The sequence below is a fragment of the Numenius arquata genome, chromosome 3, assembly GCF_964106895.1.
Source record: "Numenius arquata chromosome 3, bNumArq3.hap1.1, whole genome shotgun sequence".
In the NCBI taxonomy this organism is placed as follows: domain Eukaryota; kingdom Metazoa; phylum Chordata; class Aves; order Charadriiformes; family Scolopacidae; genus Numenius; species Numenius arquata.
Window position 1 is genome coordinate 28,114,925 of NC_133578.1, and position 26,716 is coordinate 28,141,640.

The 26,716-nt window shown below is 36.9% G+C and overlaps 1 protein-coding gene across 1 annotated transcript in view; it reads left to right on the forward strand.

Moving 5' to 3' along the window:
- The window catches only part of NBEAL1 (neurobeachin like 1), an 84,881-nt gene that overhangs the window by 28,059 nt on the left and 30,106 nt on the right, over positions 1-26,716 (forward strand). The window contains exons 8-28 of the mRNA XM_074145218.1: positions 1,580-1,665; positions 3,193-3,499; positions 4,437-4,543; positions 7,528-7,614; positions 9,078-9,161; positions 10,672-10,770; positions 10,875-11,455; positions 13,225-13,357; positions 13,969-14,088; positions 15,482-15,785; positions 16,677-16,762; positions 17,190-17,279; positions 20,193-20,361; positions 21,423-21,556; positions 21,962-22,121; positions 22,205-22,307; positions 23,045-23,201; positions 23,796-23,954; positions 24,311-24,470; positions 24,756-24,844; positions 25,790-26,371. Of these exons, the coding sequence (XP_074001319.1) occupies positions 1,580-1,665; positions 3,193-3,499; positions 4,437-4,543; positions 7,528-7,614; positions 9,078-9,161; positions 10,672-10,770; positions 10,875-11,455; positions 13,225-13,357; positions 13,969-14,088; positions 15,482-15,785; positions 16,677-16,762; positions 17,190-17,279; positions 20,193-20,361; positions 21,423-21,556; positions 21,962-22,121; positions 22,205-22,307; positions 23,045-23,201; positions 23,796-23,954; positions 24,311-24,470; positions 24,756-24,844; positions 25,790-26,371 (3,797 nt within the window). The remainder of the gene's footprint in view (positions 1-1,579; positions 1,666-3,192; positions 3,500-4,436; positions 4,544-7,527; positions 7,615-9,077; positions 9,162-10,671; positions 10,771-10,874; positions 11,456-13,224; positions 13,358-13,968; positions 14,089-15,481; positions 15,786-16,676; positions 16,763-17,189; positions 17,280-20,192; positions 20,362-21,422; positions 21,557-21,961; positions 22,122-22,204; positions 22,308-23,044; positions 23,202-23,795; positions 23,955-24,310; positions 24,471-24,755; positions 24,845-25,789; positions 26,372-26,716) is intronic.

Below are 26,716 nucleotides of genomic sequence, written 5' to 3' on the forward strand. Positions count from 1 at the left end.
CATCCTTTTCTGCATCTGTCTGTTAATTCAGCTTTAATTGAAAATAAAAAAAAGGAAGATTCTGTTCCCAGGGTGGTAGCATTTATGAATTTGCTTTGTCTAGGTTTGAGTCACATAGTCCTCCTGTTCCTCAAGATTTCTTCTCTATATATGTGAAATAGGCTAGTTGCCAAAAGATCAAAGAGCTGATGCTGGTAAAATGCCATTATCTTTGTGCCAGAGCACTGGGAACCCACTCTAAAGGTTGCTACTGAGGAATGTGATCTGCAGGTTCTCTCCTCCCCATTCAGTGCATTGCACTCTGGTTGCTCCTAAATCCCTTAAATATTATATACTGTGACTGAGCTACAAGTGTACTAATTAGCTGGCAGATACTTGTCTGCTGGTTGGCCAACTGGCAAAAAAGATAGAACAAGAAATAGCTTTAGATATTCTGCCATGGCAGCACTAATTTGAGGCTTTTTTTTGGTCTACCCAGCGTAATGATTTATTCAGTCTGCTAGGTACTGCTCTTTTGGATTTGTCTGAGGTTTTGGAAAAGATTCAGAGGCTAACATCAAGGGAGTGGTGAGACTATCAGACTAACAGTGTGATCATCTAAGCCTTGTTTCCTTTGAAGACCAGATTTAAAAAATATCTGTGCAATTTTCTTTTTAAAAAGGCTTATACATTCAGTATACAGTCAGAAATCTTACTTGCCAATAATTGGTCTTAAAAGTCATATTATTATTTTAATGAATATAAAATTCTTGGGTTTTCAATTTCTATTGTTTATTTAAAATATCAGTTTTTACAAACACAAGTCATTATCAGTTCTATCTCATAAATTAATTGGAAGTTTTACGATGGTTAATTCCAAACAATCCTTTGTAGTTTGTTACAGCTACTTTGAGTCTAGTGTTATTGCTATAGCAACAATATCCAGGTTATATCTATTGCTAAGAAGAGTTCCTGAGGCTGTTTATAACTAATTTATATCAGATATGGCTTGAGAAGAGATGCAGGATAATTGTCTTTAAAAGAGACTACTGCTAGAAGGGTTACAGACCTGCACAGGCTTTCCTGGGAAGTTTGGCTTGAAGGGAGCAAGTTCAGGGTGTGTTTTTCTGAGCTACCTGCACTGCATGTAACATTAAACTTTCTGTGCCAGAATTTCTCTAACCTTTGTCATGTTTGCTAACTGCTTGCATGTTAGCATGTCCTTCTGTTTCTCATTAGAGTGGACAAAATGAGCTCATTTTACATTATTGATCAAGTCAACAGTTGCAGGCTGACAGAACCGTAGACATACAACATGAAGAGTTTTATTTGAGCTGAAGGTCTGGCTCTGTGAATTCCTGATAAACGTGGTCTTGTCATGTTACTTTGATAATGTTGGAATTGATGTGTTTGTGTCTGATTTTTGTAAAAGAAAGTGGAGATTATATAGTTGAATTTTTTTTTTAAATCTGTGTGATGACAGGGAGAGGAGCTTTTTTCATTATTTCATTTGTTGATGGGTTTTTTTGAGAGGAAAAACTTTGTATAATTTATATGACCAAAGTAAGGAATCCTCCTTCTTTGTGTTTACTCCAATCAGAATGCTTTCAAGAAAGTGAACATCTCAAGGAGAGCCTAAAATGTTGCCTGCTACATCTCTTCGGAGCTATTGTGGCTGGTGGTCAGGTAAGGATGTTCTAAACTCTTTTCAGCTGCTGAAGCCTCCAAAGGTCTGGTCATTCTTTAAGGCTTATAAATAACCTATAACACATAAATGAGAAGAATTTAGTATTGACTATGAATTGTTTGCTTGTCTTATGAGGTGTGGGGTCATTCTGTTCAATAGTATCTAAATGCTAAAAGCTAGGTCCTGCTTTCAAATAAGAGTAGAAATTTGTTGGGTGTAATAACTACATGTTCATATAAATGTAATATTTTCATATCATAAAGAAAAACTGTGTGTAACTAAATTAGGCGTCTCCACCTGCAAAGAGTTTTGTATCAACACATGACATTTATCTAGCTTACTTTCCAATGTTGGAATAAGCTTTTTCACTGAGGCACAGGGCCTTTATAGCTTGGAAGCTGCTAAAAATGTTTGAAAGAATGTGAAGAAAAGAGGATGTTCATCATCCACAAAGCCAACACCCACTCTCGACTGACTTCTGTAATGTGCTACTTAGTCTGGTCACAAGCAAATGTTACTTCTGATGATCCAGAAGAGAGAGCGTTTTTAAATGTTGGCAGGGAGCAGCAAAGCCAGACACTTCTCCACCAGGGAAGGCAAGCGGAGACTGAGCATAATGACCAGGCGGACAGAGGCAGTTGACCTGACTGGCAAAAGGTGCAGTCTCAATATGCTTGAACAAGGTGATCAGAGCAGATCTTGTGGTAGTAACCAGGATCACCCAGCCCAGATCACTAGACGAGTCTGTGATGATGAAGCCTGAGATCAAGCCAGGAAGTCTGGTCAGCACATCACGGTGGGGATTTGGTCTAGTGATGGTAACTAGCATCAGTCAGTCAAGAGTCCAGTGGTTGCCAGGCCCATCCATATTGATGAGGCAAGTCTAAGATCGAGCCAGGCCATCAGGTCTGTGGGTCAGGTTCAAGACATGTCTAGGCACGGGCATGGCTGCATTGTAGCTCAGGCAGGTAAAAGGTTCCCTAGACAAGGCATGGAGTCCCTGACAAGGCTTCTCAAAGCTTACTAAGAGTCTGGGCTCCTGCACAAATTTGAGGTGTCCCTGAGCGTATGCTGTCAGACCCCCAGGAAGAGAGGTGAGGGAAATGCACTCAGGGCCAAGACAAACATTTGCTAATTATTATGTTCTTTTCAAAAATTTTAAAGTATGAATCTCATGATCTAAAATGAAAATTCAAGTGAAGGTTTATCTAGAATTAGCAGTTTATCAAGGCTACCCTACAAAAATTTTACAACATGCATTTATATTATTTTTCCTTTTCCCTATAAGCGTTCTCTTTGAAGAAGAAAGCCTAGTTAAGTGAACAAGATGGGATACGTTTCATTTGTAGCCATCAATATAATCCAAGTAGAATATTTCATATTTATTTATCGTGGCATTAACAGGCATAATAACGCATGTTGCATGATTCAGATAACTCAGAAACTGCTGGTTTGAACAGGTTCCATTTTATTTATTTATTTATTATTATTTTTTCCTTAATCACTTCTTCCCCAATGGGTTTCAGAGGAATGCTCTTCAAGCAGTATCTCCTGCCACCATGGAAGTCTTGATGCGTGTTTTAGCAGACTGTGACAACTGGGATGACAGGAACCCTGAGGAAGTGAGCAGGAAGGCAGAGCTGACCCTGAAGTGCCTGACAGAAGTTGTCCATATCCTTCTAACCAGCAGTTCTGACCAGCGGCAAGTGGAGACAAGTACAATATTGGAGAACTATTTCAAGTTACTTAATTCAGACCATTCAGCTTTACCTAATCCAAGGCGATGCAGGCAGTGGGAGAGCAGGTTCATAGCACTACAGATCCAAATGCTGAGTGAGTACCCTGTTGTGCGGTTCCTTTAAATATCTCTTGACAATAACTCCAAAGCAAGTCATGGTTGAACCATGATAGTAATATAACTGAATGTTCTACCAAAAAATGTTCACTTGGCTAAGCAATTGAAAAATTTCAAATATTTCTTCATTGACATTACTTTGATGTATTCTTGTTTAATCATTCACTACACCATTTAATCAGTGTGAAGGTTCATGGACTACCAGTCTCCATTAAAAAAAGCCAAAAAACTTTTGTTAGGCAACAGCTGACACTTATCAGCAACTTAATAATTACAGAATAAGATGGGTCTGTAATAAAATACCAATGTGGTGGCTGTTTTGTAATAGTTCACTTTTCAAATGGCATTATTGTAAACATTGACCAAAGCTGATAGTCTGAAACAGTTGGGTGTAAGTCGTTAGATAAGAATTCAGGATTTGGAGTTTTTTCTACTTTGATGTTCAGAATGGGAAGTACAAATAAAGGTATAACTTCCAAGAAAACTGAGGAATAGTAGTGAGGCAATGAAGAATGCTTACAGTATAAGGCTGCTGTATAATGCAGAGTAATTGCCTAATGAGGAAGCAAATGTTTGTGTGCTTTAAATAAAAAGCATGTTGCTTATGTACTCACAAATGGCAATTACTTGAGACAGAGCCCCAAAGCAATCAAAGATATTTGGTAGCTGAGTTTTTCTCCGGCTATAGTAGGTTACATGATAATTTTTACAGCATCAAAATGTTTAGCTTTAGGCCTAGTGCTCTGTGCTTAAAATGCATGTCATTCTTGATCAAAGAATTCATAGCTTATAGTTTGTTGTACAATTCCCCCCACCCACCCACCCCCTGTGTTTATTATGTAATATGCAGAAAAAATGCTTGTGAGATTTGGGAAGTGTTTTGTCTTTGATGCCAATTCTGTTTTAATTTTATAGATACCATCACATCCATGTTAGACTGTGCAGATAGGCCTGTTCTGCAGGCAATTTTCCTTAACAGTAATTGCTTTGAGCATCTCATTCGACTGTTGCAGAACTGCAAGGTAAATTTTCCCTTATCAGCATATTTTTAACAAAACCTGTCTTGTAATATTGCATGTGTATTAATTATCTTCCTTCTGGATTAGATGCAATTTTATAGTGTCCACATACTGGAAATAAAACTTTGGATCAGTTAGAGCCACTAATGCCATGAAAGATCTGAAAGATCCAGGTTACTCTAAAATCTTTTAGTTTCTAATGAAGTAGAGGTGTTTCTTGTCTGTCTTGTGGTTAAAGCAATGAATGTTTATTTTGAGTCTTGAGCAAAATACCTTTTCAGACCCTGCTCAGTCTCTAAAATCTGTTAAGGTTGTACTGGAATCAATTATGTTCCCCCCAGCTTTTTTAGTTTTGTTTTGTTTTTTAATACGCTGTCACTGGATTTCTAGGAAGTCACTTACAACTGCTGCGAGATGGAGGTCTGAATTCTAATTTCAGAGGCATATTTTTCCATTTTATAAAAAACCTTGCTGGTGTGCCTTTGTAAGTGTTTCAAAATATTTGAGTCTTGTGTAGCTGACATAAAGCATGGGCTCAAGCTGTTACAAATGTTCTTCGATTGTTCTTCTCCTTCTACATAGGATTTAGTGTTTATATAGATGTGTTTTCATCTCAGTCCCTGACGGTCATAATTTGCAAGCTAGTGTCTTCCTCTGATTGCTTTGTAGATTTCATTTTTTCCTGTGCAAAAGAACATAGGTATGATCTAACTCTGTGGAATGTTTTAGTTCTCTTTTTGTGGTATGTTGGTGGCGTAGCTATTTCGAGCTTTTCTAATGCTAGATAATTTAATGCTAGCTACAGTATGCAATTTGATTCAAATCCATTTAGATTTTGGATTAGAACATATTTCAGTGAAGTGATATATTAAGAAAAAATGTATTTGGATTATGTCTTAACTGTAGTTATAATCAGTGGCAGAATGCCAACTGGCAAGTGTTCTGAATACTGTTTGTAGCTTTTTATCTCCTCCTGAAAATACATTGTTTGACCTTTCCATTCTTCTCCTCTGTTTGGGAATCCATGCCTATTTTTGTACTGACCTTGTACTCTATAAGAAATGTCTTTTTTAGTTTCTTCTTAAATCATCGAGCAGTGTGGTGTTTACCTGCTCATGTAGACTCTAGCTATGTTCCTGCTCTCATATAAATAAGTGGTGGAATTTAAGAAAGCAGGAACAGCTACTCTATTTTTGCAGCTTGCTCCTTTTATTTTTATTCTGCCTGTACATATGTCATAAGATATGTTCGTTTGAGGTTTTTTTCCTGTGATACAGTCTCACATACTACTGTGATTGACTGGATATCAGTCCTGCCAGTTTGCTACTTAGTGGATGGGTTTTTTTAACATTTCATAGTCAAAATAATCCCAAGAATGAGAAGTGGGGAGAGGATGGAGGCTGGGAAGGTGTTGTATATTTGTATTTTCCACTATAGTGTATCTCTGTTCTTTTTCAAAGCCAAATAGCAAAGATTAATTTAGCTGTGGAATTAGGATTTTGCCTTATTAGCTGGAAGTGGAGACCCTATTTCTAGATCTTCTTCTCTTTACCTACAAATATCTTGCTACTGGATTCACAGAAAACTGTGTAAAGCATGTTTGGCAGCTCTGCAGATAGCGGGAGAGTCCATACACATATCTGAAACTCAGGAAACTATTGGATATTCAGCAAATTTGAAATGCAAGAAATTTCCATGGGAGAAGGGGTAAATAAAATCCATACCACTATTTTTGCTATAGATATCAGAAAGAATTTTGAATATTCAAGGCCATGCTTCTAGTCATACTTCCTGGTCATTTGCATTTCAACAATCTTCTAAAATTTAAATCTTTTTTTCATATTTGGTGGTTTTAAGGCTTATGGGCAATCTCTCTTCCCTTAACCGTGCTCTAGGGTTAGAGATCTGCACAAAAGCTTTTCAAAACTGTTCAGTTAAGTTTTGATGATCTGATGTTGCTTTTTGCCTGTGATATCCAAAGAGGGACCCTACTTCAGAGGTATCAGGAGGGTGCTTATTCTATACTGAGAGTCATTTAACAAGCTGCTTTGCTGGTCCTGAATCTTTTCTCATCTATTAAACTCTCCAAGAAGTCAGACTTTGAGCAAAGCACAATAACCTCTAGCAGTATGCTTGGTTGAAAAAAAAAAAAATACATTTTTTTCTAACCAGCTTTTAAATCATACAGACATTGTAATAAAAATCTATTTTTCCATTTTACATGTGTTACCAGAATTGAAATAACTCGTATGAAAAATTTGGTGGGGTTTTTTTGCATGTCTGCATTTGATCCTGTTTAATATTCTTATTTCCACTTGTTAATGTTATAACCCTCTGAGACATATTATAGTTATTTTGCAGTGGTAAGTGCTCCTGACCATGACATACCTTTCAAAATTACTTATGTTTCTTACTATGTGCTTTCATACCTGTGTAACTCAAAGTACCCTTCTTCCTGTCCTAGAGACAATGTGCCCCAGAAATTCTGCTGCTGTTGCTGTTTGAAGATTAAAATATTCTGTCTAGGTATCTTCAGTTTTCACCTAGGTTGAAACAGAAGTGGGAAACGGTGAAACATCTGTATCCATTTCTTTGCTAATGCCCCACTGTTGTCTTTATTTCTTACAAGTAAATTTTTGAGAACCTACTTTCATGTTACATATTGTAAATGAAATCAGGGTTGCTATGCCAGTGACAAGTATAAATTCCAGTTAGATGTGTTTCCTTGTCTCAGTGATTACATATTTTCATTTAATTCTGGAGGGGGAAAAAGCAATTACTATTTAGCAAAAATACAATGTAATCTTTGGTATTGTAAGAACTAACAGAAGACTAATATTAATGGAGGATTTGTGTCTCACCAGTGTGAGAACACTTTTTTTTTTTTTTTTTTTTAAATGTGAAATACCAATCCAAGGCAGCCTCCACAGGTTTGGCTGCAGGTAACTGTTTAATACAATTATTTCCATTATTCTTGTCTCTAACAGCTGTTTTTAAATGCTAACAATAAAGTGGCAGACAAGAGTGAGAAAGACCTTGCCAACAAATTACTGACAGAAATGAATGAGGACCAGGTACCTACCTAACCTGTATTTTGCTTCAATTGAAGTCAAGACACAATCACAGGAAAATTGATTCCTGTGCTTCACCTTAACCATCCACTTCAAGCCTTCTGCAGCAAGATGAAATTGTGTTGCTGCACACATCAGTATTTCCTGTCTCTGGAAAATAATTTTTCTGAATAACAGATTCAATTCAACCTTGGTTTTACTAGTCTGCTTCAAATTGCAGTTATTTACAATAGATTGAGCCTCAGTTATGCTTCTTTTAAGGAAAAGGTGAAGTACATGAATGGAATCCAAATAAATTCTATCAACCTGGTGGTGATTTTTTTTTTTTTTTTTTTCCCCTCCCTTTCCTCTTTTTTGCTTCTTTGTCTCAGCACTGTGGTGTTTTGGATTCTGGGGCCTTGTTTGTGAATCTCAATGGTTGTATTTGATGTCCTGATTCTTTGCTTGTCATAAAGAACAGATTTCACAAAACAATGGACAGGCTGAATCAGGGAGGTAGGAATAGGCTGTTGCTTTAATTTTTCCCCAAATATTGTGGAAAGTTTCAAATGCAGATTGTTGTTGTATTAATTTTATAGTAGAATGATTTGTTCTGACTAAAAATGTAAAGAAATGCTAAATACAAGGTACGGTAATCTACAAATTGTGATTCTAACTAATAGCTTTGGCTTTTTTAGAAACTCAGTGGAACACTAACCACATGTAAATGTTTCTTCACATGTAACACCATCTTTAGTTTTTGACATTTCATTTTCAAAATATGTCTGATATGCATATAATATTTCAGAGATGATGAAACAGTATGTTTGTTTGCACAGTTTTGCTGATTAGGTTTACTGATGGATGTGAGGTAGTGCTCCAAAGTTTTTTGTCCTTAAACCCACCATGGAAATATCAATATAAACAAGAATTACAGGAATAAAAACTCAAAAGATGACTTAAATTGGAAAAAGATACGTTGATCAATGCAATGAGGCTATGGGTGAGGCAGCCACTTTACTGTACTGGTGTGACTTCTCTCTTACAGTTTGTGTGTGTGTGTGTGTGTGTTGCATTGGTGTGTAGGGACTTGGATGGAAAAGAAAACACTTTGTATGAAGTGCAGGTGCCTGACTGTCCAGCAGCGCACACACACATACTGCAAGAAGTTTTCTAATTTGTTTTCCTCCCTCCCTCTTGAGGTTGTCCATTAGCCGCATGAGGAAAACCTGTTTGCCTCTCAGAATATTTGAAGTACAATGTGTGTTGTGAATGCTTCTCTCCTCTTGGAAGTATGTGGCTAGTTGTCTACTGTTATGTGATTCCTTGTAGGCCATGGGGTTACAAAATCTTGACTGGTGGGGAGATGATTTTTGAAGCATGTTAGCAAACTCTTGGTTTCCGTCCTGGCAGGAGGCACAGTATGGATTTTGGAGCTGAACTGTCTTTGTGCATTTGTATATAACTTCTGTACCTACCACTTTCAGGTGTTTCAGGGACACCTAGACTGCTTGGCAGTATCAACCATTCAAGCCCTCACAGCAGTAATGCACAAGTCTCCGGCTGCTAAGGTAACGTATATACAGAGGTCTGTTTGCAGAGGTTTTTTGATCTTGTTTTCAGTTACTGTTTTTATCACAATATCTCTTTGAATCTTCCTGGTGAAGAGGAACAGATTGCGGTCACGCATTCCTGCCAGATAGGAATACCTGATTAGCAACCCTTACCCTTTTATATGTGTCTAATGGCTGGACACTGAGCCATCTTTCTATCAAAACTAGAAGATCAGAGTGTTAGCAGCAGTTGGAACCTTTGTAAAGGAAGTACTTTGTTACTTGTCCCGTGAATACGTGAGGTAGAATTAAGGGGTATTTTCAGGAATTTTCAGGTAGGAGTTTGTGTTGTAGTTTTATTAAGGCTTTAAAGTAACCCAGCACGGTATCGCGGTCCAAATGGTGTTCTTGCCATTCTCCTGCCCTTCCTTTGTAGTTATTCTTGTCGTTTGATAAATGGACGGGTTGTGGTTAGTTTGTTAATCTGACTGGAATCTGTGACCACAGAAAAATAGTGTATTTATTCTTAGATTTCAGAGAGTTTGTTAGATTCACCCCGTGGTTGAATGATTCTATAGTCGTGGCGTAGGGAAAGGGATGTGGCTGTACAGTGGAGGCTAAGGGAAGAGTGGGAGTCATCTAATTTGGTTGCTACTTGCAGTACAGTCTGAGAAATGACAGGGTCAGTTGTGCTCTTCCAGAGCATTACTCAGAGGGCTTATTTCTCCGCTGTCTCTGGAAAGTCTGGGAGGAGTTGTATGTTGGAGGTGGGGACTGGCTGTGATTCACAAAGGATCAGTAAGGTTTTCAATAGTACTTTCAGTGCAACCTATGTATTTTTTTCTTTCTGTATTTACTTAAGCAATCATCTCCCTTCTGCTGATAGCTTTTTGAAAAAAAAAAAAAGTCAATTTCAGTGCAGAATACAGCTGTGAGAAGAGTATCCAATCCATATGTGTTGGCTGTTTACTAACTAAACCATAAATGGATGCTACAGTGGGGATTTTACTGTTTTGGTTTTTTTTTTAATTCATGTAAAGTCAATTAGTTTTCAGAAAAACTTCATTAAAACACATTTATAATTTTTGAAGAGTTTAGGATTTTTTAATCAAGCTGGTGTAGAAAAATCTTTCACTCAGAAATTAATACCTGAATGCTTCTATTTCTCAATGTTATCACATAATTTCATGCTGTAGTTTGCATTAAAAAATTAAGCTATTTGTATTTTGTGATAGAATTATCAATCCTATTATACCAAAGCAATTATATTCTTGTATAGGTAATTATTAAAATGTAACTGATCTTTTATTTGTTTATCTGCATGCTGCAGTGAGATCGTTCTCATCTGCAACATGCTGGAGATAGCAAAATGGACGTATTATCAAAATGAGATTTCTAGCCTGTAAAACATTATTCTTACATTCTAATTATTTTGTGTCTAATACTGTGTCAAATTAGAACCTGCTGCAGTGGATGAGCAATTTTTGTCCATTTTATTTGTTAGTGAGACTGGGATTTTTATCCTCAGGAGGTCTTCAAGGAGAGGATTGGTTATGCACACATATATGAGGTACTAAAATCACTGGGTCAGCCCTCACGGGAATTGCTGGAAGAACTCATGAATATGGTGAGATGTGCTTGCTTTGAATGCTAAAATGCTTACATCTTTTCAACAGTACTTCCAGCCCTATTTTATCATATTTCATGTCTGAGTTCTCTGCTGTTTTTCAGGCTGTTGAAGGTGACCACATGGCTGTTGGAATGCTAGGCATTAGTAATGTCCAGCCCTTATTGCTGCTTATCCAGTGGCTTCCAGAACTAGAATCACATGACCTGCAGATTTTCATCTCAAATTGGTTGAGGCGAATCTGCTGTATTAACAGACAGAGTCGTGCCACGTGTGTCAATGCGAACATGGTCATCCGTATCATTAAGACATTAAATTCCCACTCCGCGCTCCATGGTACTTGTGCAGAGAACCTGATTGCCATTCTAGGCTCTTTGGGGAGCCAGTCAATGGGCTCGGAAGAGCTGCTTCAACTAATACGGCTCCTGAGGACCGAGGAACCAAAACGAGCTCACCCCTATGTTGTTCCAGTGATGCGAGCCATTCTAGCAATGGCCCGGAAGCAGGGCATGGATAGTGCCTTGCAGTATTTCAACTTGTACCACAGCATGGCCGGAATTGCTGTTCCATCCATTCATAAGTGGCCAGGTTCTGCATTTTCTTTCAACGCTTGGCTCTGCCTTGACCAGGACCGGGTGGATCCTAGCACGACTAGCAAAAGTGGCAAGAGGAAGCAACTCTATAGGTATAGTCACTATAACTACTTCAAGCAGCACAAATGTCGGTCAGCTGTTCCCTGTGGCATATGGCACCCTATGACATGTGGTACTTCTGCTTATCTTCATAGAATGTAATATATAGCACTTAATTTGTGAAAGGGAGCAGTTTTATCTGTCACCAGAGCCAGGCTGTTTTACAGAAAGAAGCATGTAGTTTCTCAGTTATAATGCTTTTTTGTCTACAGTTTCCATATCTGTAACTCCAAATGGTGTAATGGCTTGTAGCTTAAACAAACAAACAAAACAACAACCCCAAAAAAAGGCAGAAAAAAACGCAAACGCCACCCCAAAACTGAACAGCCTTCCCACTGTTTCCTGTAAAGGTAATGAAATCTGTTTCCTACATGAGAGTGTGCTGAAAAGGACACCTTTATTTGCTTAAATAGTAGACATTGACATGGATGGTTCTTTGTATAATTTAGCTTTCTGGGTGCTAACATTCAGCAGTAAACAAAATGCAGAATGAGGAAATACGAGTTGAAGAATCTCCTGCTCCCTTCAGTCCGTTTTACTGCACTGCAGTTTCAGGGAAAATGTTGAAGAAAGCAATTTTAGTTTAACAGAGTTAGTATTTTCCAAACCCCTGTGTCTTGGAGTGTTACTTCTTTTTATTAATAACCATGGTGGCAGGTGGAGACCCCTTGGATATCTGTGGCTGCCCTGTGTATTTGTATAGCACAGCCCTGATTAGCTGCTGCAACACCGTTTCCTGAGTTCATCAGTGTGTCCCACTAAAGATCTTAAGTAGACTGGAGTTCTAGAAAACTGGGCTGGAATTGCATCACAAAGTAAAAAAGCTGCAATTCAAAAAAAAGAAAAGCTGAAATTTCGATGTGATGCTATTATACCAATAACCAACTGGTTTTCTATCATTTTATGTACAATTTTGAAGATGTTATTCTAGTTTTGGGAAGCTAAACCAGTAGTCTATTGAGATTAATACAAAAAAAAGAGGAAATGTTTAAAATCCCAGTTTGACCTTGAAATGTTAAACACACAACTGAGCTAAAATAATTAAAAATTGATCTAGCTGCTATGTTTTCCAGTGCTTAATCGTAGGATAGCTTATGTCTGTTGAGGTTGTCTATAATATTCATGCTCTGCGTGTGTGTATTTGTGTTTTATATTGATACATGCAGGTATTTGATATTACAGGAGTTAATGTATTCACTTGGAATAATGGTGCTGAAGGGTGTGTAGCAGGTTTTGATAGCAGTTTGCAATTTATATATAATTTTTTGTATTCAAGTGCTTAAAAAATGAAAGGTTTCTCAATATTGGCAGCTTTACCAGGAGCTGACAGACACAATTTAATTGATAGAAAACAGCACAGGTTGCAGGCCAGTCTCTTCTTCATTACAATATTGTAGATTCCAGAGACTGCAGCAGACAGGACTTTGCAACAGAACCAGCTTAAGCCGTGTGGGTCAAACAGAAGCATTACTCGTTGTGACCAAGGTTGTGTTTTCATGTGAAATATGGATGCCTACAAGCTGCTTTGAGAGCTTTGCGGACCACCTTTGGCTTGTGTGTCCTGTGCCTTGGAGTCCTTTCCTTGAGGCAGTTCGTCGTCTTTGGGTTTTTTTGGTTTTTTTTTGAAACAAGTGTAACAGCCAGTCAAATAGTAAATATTGGACCAGTGACTTAAGTTGGTTCTCTCCTTAGTGAATGTACTGTTAGGTGCGTTCTGATGAAGTAAGTCCTTGATTGTATGTTTTGTTGTCTTTTTCTGTAGCTTTTTTACAGGAAGTGGTATGGGGTTTGAAGCATTTATTACATGCTCTGGGGTATTGGTGGTTGCAGTTTGCACGAAGAGGGAATATGCAACAGTGATGCTGCCTGACCATTGCTTTTTTGACTCTCTCTGGGTAAGATTTGATACTGAAAAACACTTTGTTTAGGATAATAAAGTTAGCTCAGAAGTTAAAGTTCACTTTTTTGGTTGTTTTACAAATGGTCTATTTTATCATATTTTAAATAATTCATCATGTAAGAACAGGTCTAATGTCAAATAATGCAACCAGTCTTCCATGTAGACTAGTGGTTGATTGAGTTAAATTATGCCTATGTTGTTAGACATTTGTTATTGACAGTCTGGTTGCAGCATTGTGCTTAGAATTTTTTTTAACATGCAGATTTTTTTATATTGAATTATAACAAGCATAGGTGGCTGTGGTGCTATGTGAATGAATAAAATGTGCTACTGTGTTTCTGCCTTGTTTTTTTCAATTCTCATACTTAAGGATTGATGTGCATTATCATAAAATAACCATATCTCTTCTCTTCAAAAACCTGTTTACATGTAAACTACTTTAAAATGTAAGCAGCTGATAATTGGTCTTATCTTCTTGGTGATGCTTTGGATTTACTTTCTTAAGTGGTTTACTCACCAGATTAGTAGAAATGAAATTAAGTATTTCCATACACTTATTTAACTGCTTTTTAATAATGACTTAATTATTTTATATTGCTTAACCAGCACAACATAACTATTGTTCACATGCCTGGAAAGAGGCCCTTTGGTCAGAGCCTTGTGTACATCTACGTCAATGGACAGCAGAAGGTCTCTGCCCCACTTCGATTCCCTGCCATGAATGAAGTAAGTTCATCTTCTGAGTCATAACCCCTGTCCTGATGAGCTCTTATGGAACAATGAGAACATAGTTGGCTTTTTCTCATTTGGAAATTGTGTAAGAGTTTAAGATACTACTGCCTATTGCTAGTAGGCTTCTGTTCAACTTTGGACGGTGTCCAGAGTATCAGTTTGGAGTATAACTAACCATTAATTAATGCTTGTTTAGTCACCTCAGTTTAACAATAAAACAAAAAATCCCCTAACCTTAATTAGATTGTGAGGTTTTCCCCAAGGTAATCACCTGAGCATACTGATACAATTTGAGTAAATCATAGTAAATCACACCTCTGCCAGTAGGATTGGTGTGACAGTACTCAGAGGAATATTCCCTGTTGTTTTCAGCAGTAACTTTTTTTACTTGTATTTTCTGTATGTTCCCTTAATATGCTAATCTTGTACCTGCTTTGTTAGCTGGATAAGCAGTTTACATGCAGGTTACCTAACCATTTCAAATGTGTACATATTTGGCCTAATTCCCCATCCCTGGAAGTGTTTAAGGCCAGGCTGGATGGGGCTTTGAGCAACCTGCTCTAGTGGGGGTGTCCCTGCCCATGGCAGGGGGGTTGGAACTCGATGATCTCTAAGGTCCCTTCCAACTCTAACCATTCTATGATTCTGAAAAAACCCCACAGTAGCCATCAAAATTAAGTATGTCATCTTTAGTTTTCTTTGTAAGCATTGTCCATTCTTTTTGTGGAGCAATTGCATTATGAACTGGGCCACAACACTGAACATTCTTCCCTCTTTTGTAAGTCCTGATTTGATATTTGTTAAATATGTTAAGCAAACACTTAAATTGGACACAGTCATAGTAAAATCAGTGTAACACTTAAAAAATGAGAGTAAATGTAATTTCCATTGTGAGATAAAACTCTGGATTTTGGCCCAACTGTAGAGTAAGCACTACAAACATCAAGATAGCTAAAAGTAGGACAGGTAAGCTTCCTGTGAGAGCATCTATTTAAGTGAAATAACTGATATGAGAAATGTACACTATCGGGTATGTTGAGCTAGTATTTTGGAATATAATCCAGAAGAGAAGTGTTCAGCGTGGTATCTGGAGCACCGTCCTTCCTGGCTCTGCTCCTGCCAGAGGTCATACAACAGTTCAAGTGACCAAATTGCTCTTAATTGGAGAAACAACACTGTTGTTGTGGAAAGTGTATGCTCTTTCTTTGACTTACTGTGCTGGATTGCTTCTTTTCCAGGGCATGGCAGAACTTGTTGCTTCTGGTTTAATTTATTTAGTTCAGGTTTGCTAGAGAGAGTCTTCAGATTTACTTTGTAAACTGTGAAAATACGAGGATAGATTTACAGTGTGTGTTTTGTTTTCTTTCTTCCATGTGTGACTCTTCAGTCTTTCACTTCTTGCTGCATTGGTTCAGCTGGTCAAAGAACAACAACTCCTCCTCCATCTCAGATACCAGATCCACCTTTTTCCTCCCCTATTATGCCCCATCGGACATCACTTGGGGGCATTCTGTCTACAGGAAGCTGGGGTGGGATGCTTGGAAAACCAGAGCTCGTCACCAAGATGATCTCAGCAGGGACTCAGGACAGTGAATGGGGATGTCCAACATCTTTAGAGGGCCAACTTGGATCAGTTATCATCTTTCATGAAGCACTGCAACCTCCTCAGGTGAAAGCATTATATTTAGCAGGTAAGTGGTGATTTTACTGGCTTTGTTCTACACAGACACATAATGAAGAAGTTACAATCCAGAAGAATAGCAGAGCTAACCTAAGAGAGAGGGCCTTATAACAAATAAGCTGAAAATAGAATTATAAGTATTTTATGAAGTTTTATTTAAAGTGTTATGTTTGCATAAGCTCATCTATTTATCATATATACAGACCTGCCGAAATCAAAATGTTAGGTAGTATTTTCACTTGTAAGTTCTTAATTTTTGCTACTGTTTGCTTATATGTGAGTTTACAGTTGAGACTCTTTAAAGTATTGCCCTTGTTTTGATAGGCCACTTAAAGGTGATTTTTACCTGAGGATTTTTCCACAAGAGTCAATAATTAAGGGGGCATTTTGAAAAAAAACAATCTGATAAGCTATGTCTTACAGTTCAAGGTGTTAAGTTCCATAATGACTTGAGGTTGTTAGAGATTAGCATAAAAACACTTCCATCATTTAAAGAAAATATTTTGTATTACTAAACAAAAATATCTTGAAGATTACTCATTTTCTGGACATTTGGGCTTAATGACAGAGAGATTGGTGACAAGTATGAGATAGTTATTTGTGAAGACAGAAACATTAGAGCTGTTTGAATGTATAAAAAATCCCAGTCTATGTATATTTTAGCTTTTTATCAAGAATGTATTTCTTTTTAACCAGACTTTGTGGAATGAACAATTTAGGTCATAAAGATTACTTCAAAGAGTATCTCAAATAGGTATGGTTCAGTGTCCTATTTGTTGTTGCAATGAAGTACAGTATTACAAAATTTATGCAGGTCTACATCAATGTCCAGTGGACTTTTAAATATTTATGTTATAAATATATAATTTTATGTATAATTTATATATTTCTTCTCTAATAGGTCCAAACTGTTTAACTCCATGGAAGTCTCAAGAGGCTGAAGTAGCAGATCTCCCCAGTAAGGTGCTGCTTCATTACACACCAAAGGTATGAAACAATACATAATTTCTCATTGTTTTCACACTGTACAGTAATTTCAGAATATGTACTAGATGCTTTTTCTTTGCTATTCCTGTTTTGTAGAACAGGTGAGCGTGCCACCTTGACACTGTGGTTATTATGAGAAGCTAAAGAGCAGTGAGAGCTTTCTTAAACTGTGGTCTTGTGCAGAGATGGTAGATTTTGTTCTTGGTTAGCAAAAGGACACAATTATCTTGTGCAATTGTGAATGTTAAATCTCAGATAACATGTATGATGCTCCAGGGGTTCCAAATTGTTTAAATACTTTCATATCAACACAATGGCTCTAACTTCCTGAAACATATCAACATATGATCATTCAGAAATCTTATGTCTTCAAGGATCTCTAACTTGTTTCCTAAGTGATGTTGTAGCCTCTTCATTTGTTTAACAGGCCTGCAGAAACCCGATTTGTCTTGACCTGTCTACAAATCTTTTACATGGAAGGCTAACTGGAAACAAAGTAGTGAACTGGGACATCAAGGTAAATGCATACTACTGAAGAAGCAGAACCTGATGTAAATATGACAGTAGTTGTATATAGTCACCTATCTTTTGGAATGCTGGAAGTTATCATAATGCAAATGGCATTTAGCAAATACAGCATGGTTTTGTAATGAGAATTAATGGGTGAATGCTGTAGGTGAAGTAGTATTACATTACACTATTTGAGAACTTAAAAGGGCTACTGCTCTTAATGTCATAGATTATGCAGGAAGATATTTTGTGGTAGTGGATTACTCTTCATAATCTGTTCTATGCGTGTTGTGTATTGAAAGCATTTTATCATCTCTAGGGCATTCTGTCATTGTTTTCTTGCAGTCTTAAACTCTGAATTAGATTAAGATTAGTAGGGTTAAGTTAACGCTGGTGACTTTTTTGCTGTGGTAGTCATATAAAAAAAATTATCCAATTGCAGACTAACTCAGAGGAAAAAAAAGGTATGGAGTTAAAATATTACAAGAATCTAGTGAGGTTTTTTAAGAAATAAGTTAATCTAGTTATCTTTTTGTTTGGGTTTGGCAGGACTAGATGATTTCACAGTCCCAAAACCTCACTTCATAGAAAAACAAAATATTCACTAATGTGTTATACCTTATCCTGTCTGCTATACACTAATTGTCCAATATTTTTTCCTTACTGTTGGATACATTGGGATATCTAATGGTTACAGGCTATGCAGATCATCTTTGTTCAATTTTTGCTAGCGGTTGTAATCACAGCACTATTGCTATATTAGTATTGGAGCTTAAAATTTAACATTTTCTGGCTAAACCCGTGTATAGTCTTCTGGTCAAACATTCTATTATAGCAAAACTGTCCTATATTTTGATTTTTCATTTTCTTAACCAACACATAGGGTTCTTACATCCTTCTGGTTAATCAGTTAATTTCTTAGTCTCATGCCACTGACAGGTCAGATCTGACTTTATGCTGTAAAATGAAAACTCATCATTTTGTCAACTCAGCACTGCTGAGATTTAGTATTAGTGGTTTAGACTTTCTTGTTGCTCCACAAACAGAATACCTTTTAGGCAAGTTACATGTCCATTAGATGTCTTCATGTAAAATAGCAAATGGTCTTTTACATGCTAGTTCACAGAGAAGAATAGAGAACCATAAAATGCACACCAGCTTAATAAATAACTTTGTGTGTCTGCCTGCTGATTTGTTCCCTGATCACTAACACACATTAATGCCAAAAATCAAAGTCAGGCTTAGCTCTGTACATGAGGAAATAAAGTTGTTTGCAGGGTCAGAGTTTCATCCAGAAACAGTGATATGAATAAGGATTTATTTCTTTTAAATTTAGATAGAATAGATCCCGTTCTGGTTTATAGGCAGAATCTTTGATTAAGGGCTCTTAGCTTTCAGAAAAACTGAAATACCAAGTCAGACTGTAGAAAACTTGTCAGCAGAATACCACGTCTTTTTTGTCTTGAGGAAAAATGTATGAATAAATAAATATGAACGATATGAACTGCTTATTTTTTTTAATAACAGTAATTAGCAAACTAATTAATAAGGCAATATTGTTCGAGCTACACTGTGCATATGCTGACTTGTGGAGTTTAATGTTAAGAAAATTCAGACACTTGCTAGTTAATTTTGATATGATACACATAGTTCGAAAATACTGCAATTTGTTCGCTTTCCCCAGTAGTGGGAAGAGCGGTGGGTGAGGAGTGTTTATATCTCTAGCTTTATGGCAAAGCATATTGTGAGTACAAGTTTTAGGAGAATCATTCATTAACAAATATGATGGGGTTTAGCACCCTCTTGAGGAGGACTGGAGCGTGGAAAAAAGCTGATCAGGAGCTCATGAGGGGATTGGTACAACCTAGAAGGAGCTACAGCTACTGCTGTCTTGTGGTTCAGACAAATCCTGTTTTTCAACTTTAAGTTGATTTCTGTTTCCAAAAGCTGCAGGTCTGTGCTGCCTCTTGTTTCACTCAACAAACGTAGAAATCTTCATCCATGAGGTAGATTTTGCAGATTTAAAAAACTTTGTCAATTTAACTGGTCAGTTTTGTTAAATTCACCTTAAGTGAGGTGGGCTAGAGAGAGGGCATCATAAAGATACATAGGGCAGAGTAACAATTGAAAAAGTAGAAAACAATGGAGAAGAAAAGGATTATTTTCTCCACTTCTCCCCAGCATTTCTGACTGGGAAGGGAGAGTGATAGCCCACATGAATAGATTACAGGATGTTGGGGTTTTTTGGCTGTTAAAATTTTACTATGCTATAGTTTTCATTGCACTAATCTGGGCAATTGAATAGGTGTCTCTGGCTCACTTGCCGAGACCCTGATTTTCTAAGTAGCATTGTCAATCACTTCTAGAAATCTTGTGATTTTAATCTGTTACACCTTAGCACCAGAAGCATTGTTTGAAGTCTCATACTATCCCTGCTTGTAAGGAGGGGGGACAAAGGGGGCTTAGGAGACTTGAATTTTAAAAAGAGGCTTAGAATTGAGGTAAGTGTAAAGTTGCTTTTAAAAAAGTAATCTCTTTTTTTTTTTTAATGGCTTGAAGTTTAAATCTTGCAGGAATGTGATTAAAGCACAGATGTGTATAATCTTTTCTTACTGCTTTCTGCAAGTAACATAAAAATCAGAATCATAGAATCATCTGGGTTGGAAGGGACATTTGAGATCATAATGTCCAACCATCAAATAGTTGAAAAAGAAAATAAAAGAAAAATATAAAGAAAAAATTCTCATGTTTTTAAAATATATTTAGCAGAAGATTCTTTCTGAGTTTTGTATCCTTCAGTTTCCCATGTGAATGGGAATGTGAAACATTCTGATAAATTTGTGAGTAGATAAGGTTCTGTTACATAGTCTAGGGGGTTTCATTTATGGTGATGTTTTTCCTCATTTTTCTCTTGATTTAGGATATGATCAACTGTATTGGTGGAGTAAATGTGCTCTTTCCATTGCTGGAGCAGATCAGTTTTCTTGGTGGACAGATGCCTGAAAAGTCTGAAGGGGAAACTCTACCTCCAGAACTAGTTACTCCTGTAGAGGAAGACTGGGTGGTATTGTCATCCACAAAGGCGTCAGGTAGGAAAGTACAGCTGAGCTGAAATAATTTTTAAGCTTGATTTTAAAAGTTTTCCTGTGAATGACTGAAAGCCATTTTATTATGTGCTAGCTTTTCCAGAGTATGTATGTAAAGCTGAAAGGCTCTTTCTGTTCCTAGATATCTGACATGGATACTGAATACCAGGAGTTCAGCACTATGTAAAATTAACTTATTAACATATTTCAAATATAGATATATTTAATACCATTATTTTTCTTCTCATGATTTACTAGTATGTTAGTGTAAAGGTATGCAGTTTTTTTATTTCTGTTCCAAAATATTTTTTTTCTGATTATTTTGAGAAATTATGTTTGATGCAAAGCCTATTAATATCAGTAGGAGGAGCTTTCTTACAACTTGAGTGCTGGATCAGCCAGCCACGTGAAGACTTTGCAGCATCAGAACAATACTGTTTAGCCTTTAGCCAAACCTTTATTTTCTTAGGAAAATGTTCAGACTCCTTCCTCTTCCACACATAGTCAGATTTTAGAATTAAAGCTTCCTTTCCTTTTATTTTTTTATTTAAGAATAGATTTTTAAAAACTGTGCTAATGAGAGAATGAACTTTGATCTTCACAGAAACCACTGGGAAATCAGAATTTGCAAGGGAAAATAGCATTTTTTTGTTTCAAATATGAAATGGTGGAGTAAAGTGAAAAAATAAGTCTTTTCTGTCTGTCTCTTAATTTTTTGCATGTCATGACTAGAAAGTGTCAGTTTGCCACTATAGAGGGAGAATAACTGCAGAACACGTAAAAGATTAAGTGAAAGAGAAATTTGTAACTTACAGCCAGATGGATGAAGCAACTGAAATCAGCGTTGGGGTCACTTTGTTCTGTAGAGTTATGGAATGCATATGACTCTGCATTGGAAAATTCTAAAGACAGCCTACAGCTAGGGAACAAACAGAAAAGGAGCTGAGAAGTTCAGGAAATACTGAGGAATACGAACACTTGATTTTTACTTCTTCCCCTCTACTTTTATGCAGTGGTCCAACAATAAACCATGAGACTTTTGCTACTGTTGTTCTGTTTTGCAGAAGCACGCCTGGAGAAGAACATAGTCGCAACTTTCATCTTGATGATAAAACACTTTATTCAGAGACATCATGTCAATCAAGAAAATCTCATTCACTCTCATGGAGTTGCCACCCTAGGAGCCTTGTTACAGAAGGTGAGCGGATTCGAGAAACATCCTTTTGTAATGAATGTTATGGATGAAGTCCTGATTACTTTGAAACATTCTTAGTTTGCTGGGATGCGAGTGTCTTCAAAGTTTTCCTTAGTACGTGCTTTTCTTTCTCATGTTTCTGAAAACAAAAAGGTGTGAGGAGTTGGTCTTGATCTATAAAGTGAAACACGGTGTTTTGTCTTTTTTTCATGTTCTGCTTTTTTTGATAGATAATGTGTTATATGGTTTCTTCAAACTGGACTGGTTTCGTGTTTCTTGTATTCCTTTAATGAAAGCAGATACTGCTCCAGAAGATAAAAGAATTTTAAAATTCTTTTATTTTTAAAAAATGAAGTTTATTAGGATATTCAGTATTTTGAGTGCTAACACCTGTTGTTACGTTGAAAGGTGCCAAGCAACTTAATGGATGTGAATGTACTGATGGCTGTACAGTTGTTGATCGAACAAGTGTCAGTAGAAAAGAACATGCAGCTTTTGCAACAGATGTATCAACACTTACTTTTTGACTTCAGTATCTGGAACAGTGGGGACTTCCCCTTCAGAATTGGTGAGCTCTTGGGCAACTGTGCAAAGACACAGCACTTCACGTAAATCTTTATCTAGGTTCTAATAGAAAACTTTATATTGTAGGGCATATACAATATCTTTCTACAATTATCAAAGACAGCAGAAGACTCTTCAGGAAGAAATACGGTGTGCAGTTTCTTCTAGACACACTGAGGATTTACTATGGGTATGACTTCAGCCTCTTCTGTTTCCTCCTTATTATTGTATGTGGTTCTTTGGGGTTTTTTTCCACATCATCTGAGTGAGAAAATAAATAAAACTGCAGGTTGGCTTTTGGTGGTTGAATTAATTTTTGAAATTGCTTTAATTTTTTTTCTTATTTGACTTGCTCCTTTTCCTAGACTTTGATTTTTATAATAGGATTAGATAAGATTTATGTCAATGATACTAGAAATGCCTGGAAAAATCATTATAATTACAAAATTGAAGGACATATCAACAAGGCAAATTAAGTCAAGATCATTACCATTATGAAAAGAGAGCGTGTTTATCATATTAAACTATTTTTTTCTTTTATATCCTTATAGAATTTGAAGTAGGATGTTTTTCGGAATTTAAAATTTTAGCTTTTGGTCTTGATGATTTATATCTGCTTATGAATATAGTTATGTCATTGAGGAAGATTGGCTAGAGACCTTGCTCTTGCCTGTAGAGGGTGGGAGGGGGGAAACCTGAAATCCTGACCTGCATCCAGATCGATACAAGTCTACATTTCAGGGGTTTTATAGACTTGGTAAGTCTGATCTGCTGTTGCTTATTACTGTTCAGTTGCTTTCAGTAAAAATTGATAGGTTGTGCCATGATACCTGGGTAGATGAAAAATTACAAAACCAGCACAATCAAGTTGCTATTCATGAGTCATGAAGAACTTCTGTAGGTTGCTTTTTGTCTGTTGGTGTATAGGAGTGGCTGTAGAGACAGTGACTTGGCTCCTGATGACCTGAGAACAATACGGACATCCCTCTATGGACTGATCAAATATTTCCTGAGCAAAGGTGGAACACATGAAGAAATACAGAGCATTGTAGGATACATAGCTGCCACCAGTGAAGAGGAGCAGGTATCCAATATGACATAAATTAATAGTTTAATCTGTACAGGCTTTGGTTTTGCTTCTTGGTGTTAAGAAATCTTGTGTGCCTGAGAGGGGAACAAAAAAGAAAAAGACTGCAAGCAAAGTGTTGTTTGATGTGTGGTTCTGTTTAGATGTAGCTGAGACAAATTAGAGAAGCACGCTGGAAACATGACAAGGTGATCTGCAGGTGGCTATATTTTTACTGGTTATTTTTTTTCCCCCAAAGAGGGCAGAAAGCACATGATATATAATACTGCCATTAGAAAAGTTCTCTTATTTTACAAAACCAAATGAATTGGCCTTCAACTGATCAGTAGTTATAATGATGCAGTTCCTATTTTGTAGACATTAAAAGAACTTGAACTTGCTTTGTAGATCTAATTACAGTTTGATAAGGTGTTCTATATGTAGAAAAAATGTATCAAAAAAATCTAATTTTAAATGCAGTAATATTGAGCAGACAAAATGTCCATTTTTTGACAAGCAAAGGGTAAAATTTAAAAGCCAAGAAAACTTTCCCCGAACAGATCATGAAGTCTGAATGAACTGTGGATTAATTTAGTTGCCTTAATTTTGTAGCTCTGTGGAATTCTGGATGTTCTCTTCAGCCTACTTCATTCCAGCCCAACCCCAGACCAGCTTTTTTTATTGCTTTTTGAGCCAGGGAATGCTGATATTCTTTACGCTCTGTTACTACAGCAAAGATACTCTGACAGGCCTAGAGAACTTGTGTTCAAGGTAACAAATTGAATTATGTGTTCTTTAATTAATCAATTGAACATAAATTTGTATTTTTCGGTAGCCTGACAGCAGAAGTGTATGCAATTGCAAATATATTAATCATCCTAGTTTTATTTCTTCTCTTTTCTGTTACATTAGCTAGATGTTATTGTTTACTGCAATAGTCAAAATGGAATTAGTGTTCTCTTGAAGTGTTGGAATATTAAAAAAAAAAAAGTCTATGTTGTTTGAGTTGGTTTTTAAAGTTTAGTTTGTAAGCTCTGGACAGCATGTTATATCCAACACAATTAAGTTTAACAGGCCTGGATGCTTCCTCGTGTTTATTTTGCATTTGTATGTACTTTTTCTTGCAGATTGTGGAAGAGATGCTGAAATGTACTAAAGTTTATGAACGTAGTAAACACCGTATGAGACTCAGAGAAGTGGGATACTCTGGACTGGGGCTTCTTCTGAATGAATCACCAGTTACAGTTTCTCTCATTAAGAACCTTCTTAACCAAGTTCTGTATGCAGGTAATTGGCAAGTGCTGTGTCTACCATTTAGTAAACTGCTGCTGCTCAGAGGCAAACGTATTTGTTTTTTCATTCAGGAAAACCAGAGCAGTTACCTTTCAGAGCTATTCTGTTTGAAGTTCCCATTGGTCTCAGCTAACATTTAACGTTTTCTTAGTTCCCTGAAATTTATTCCATTTACTACCCCTGGATGTAGAGGTGACCTCCAAGGCAATTTTTAATATTTAGCTGTTACATTCTCTTGTCTGATATTATTTGTGTTGTTTTTTTCTTTCTCCCCTACAGATCCTGCTGTGAATTATAAAGATCTCATAGCTGTAGTGCATCTGGCTCATAGATCAGATATAAACATGAGAGTGGTTATCTGTAGAAAGGTTAGTTGTCATCTTTAAAACTGGGATACTGTCCTTTAAGCCCCTAAGTTGTACGGTGTGATATCTTTATTTGAGAGACAGCGGCAGCATTTGTTGCAGCTGCTTGCTTTAGCAATGATTTATGTTAAAGATGAAGCTCATTTGTCACTTAATGTTGAATTTTATGCATTCAAGTCCTTTTAAAAACAAACAAAAAACCGCAAAGCCTCTATCATGATTCTCAAATAGCTTGTATTTTCTACAGGTTGAAGATAGTAGACTCCTTGAATTACTAAGTTTTCTCAAAGCATGCCTAAGACCATTATCAAAGTTTTGTTTGTATTCTTAATATGTTATTTTGATAGAACATATTATGCTTCAAAAGAGCGGTTGTGGCTGCAGGGAAGAAATAGAGAAGAAGCAGTGACTTTTTCCAAGACTGAGCTCTCTGGCTTGTGTCACTGGAATTAGTAGTACTGAATGTAGATGTGAGGCACTATATTGTCTATTAAGGTTTCTCAAAGTGAAAAAAGTGAAAAGATGTCTACTATCAGTAAGCTATTAATACTGCAGCTTTCTTAATTTTATCTATTTAATAGTTCCTAATCAAGCATATTTTCTGGGTTAGATTTTCTTTTTTTGTAGACTAGTTGGTGAATAGGACTTTTTGTTGTGATAACTGGCTCTTGTGGGAATTGTTGCAGAAGAGTGGCTGACGTTTGAGAACTTGTTGATATGCTTTGATAGCTTCTTTTCTGTCCTACTCCTCAGAATTTTTTCTTTTTCTTCTTTTTTCTCAAATATGTATTTCTAATGAGAAAAATGATTTTGTGGTTGTTTGCTTATTATTAACTGATTGTGGCTCATTTACAAGGTTTAAAAAAAAACCCCACAAAGTTGTAAGAACATAAAATGTCTAATTGAAAAGCTAGAATAAATGCAGTTACAAGTTTCTCCTACTCTTAGGTTTTGCACCTTTTGCATTCCCAATTGGATGCAGCACAACAGATTTCTCAGCAGTTGGGCTGGCAGGACACTTTGATTAGACTATTCCTGAAAGAAAACTCAGAGGTCCGGATTAGCTTTAAAGAGAACAGGGCTGATTCCTCAAGGGAAGAGGAAAAAAAGCCTCCTGCTGAAGAGCTTCAGAAACATCAACCTGATAAGACAGAAGGAGACAAAACTGGCAACTTTGCATCTGTTAATGGTCTGTTTGATCAGTGGAGTTTAGAAGACAACAAATCCCTCGATGTCCCCGCTCATTTCTCTGTTATGCCAGTGGAAGATGCATCCACAGCAGAGATGTCTTTTAGGTCAGAGGACCGAGAAGAATTGTGGCACAGTAATCCTTCACATTTGAGTTTAGATCTGTCCAGCGTTGATTCTTATGAGTTGGGTGACATTGTGAATCAGATGACAGATAGCCAGCCCAGCACACCATCACCTATAGAGAACACAAAACCATTCTCTGGGCAGCCTGACAAAGAGCTGGGCGCTATAAGTGATGTGGGCTTCACCGCTGACCTGTCTTTATTTGAAAGCCAAGGAGTAAGTAATTCACTTCCTATGTGGTTGATTTCTCCTAATGTCTGCAATTCCTTTTTATTTTTTTTATCATCTCCTTGATGGATTATTACTGGTGGGATTTTTTGCCTCCCATCTTCCAACACAAAAGCAAACAATATAGCTCTCTTACAGTGAGGGGGGCCTACTTCCTTTTGTAATGTGTCTTCTTTTTTGGTTGTCTGGTTGGAATAGCTTGATGTTAAAAAAAACCCCAAACCTAAAGAAACAAAGCAAAAACTACAAACTGCCCCCCCCCCTTATGTATTTCAACGTTCTTTATCTTCCAGAGGAGGCATGGAGCAGACTTGCTGGCAAAAAATCAAAGGT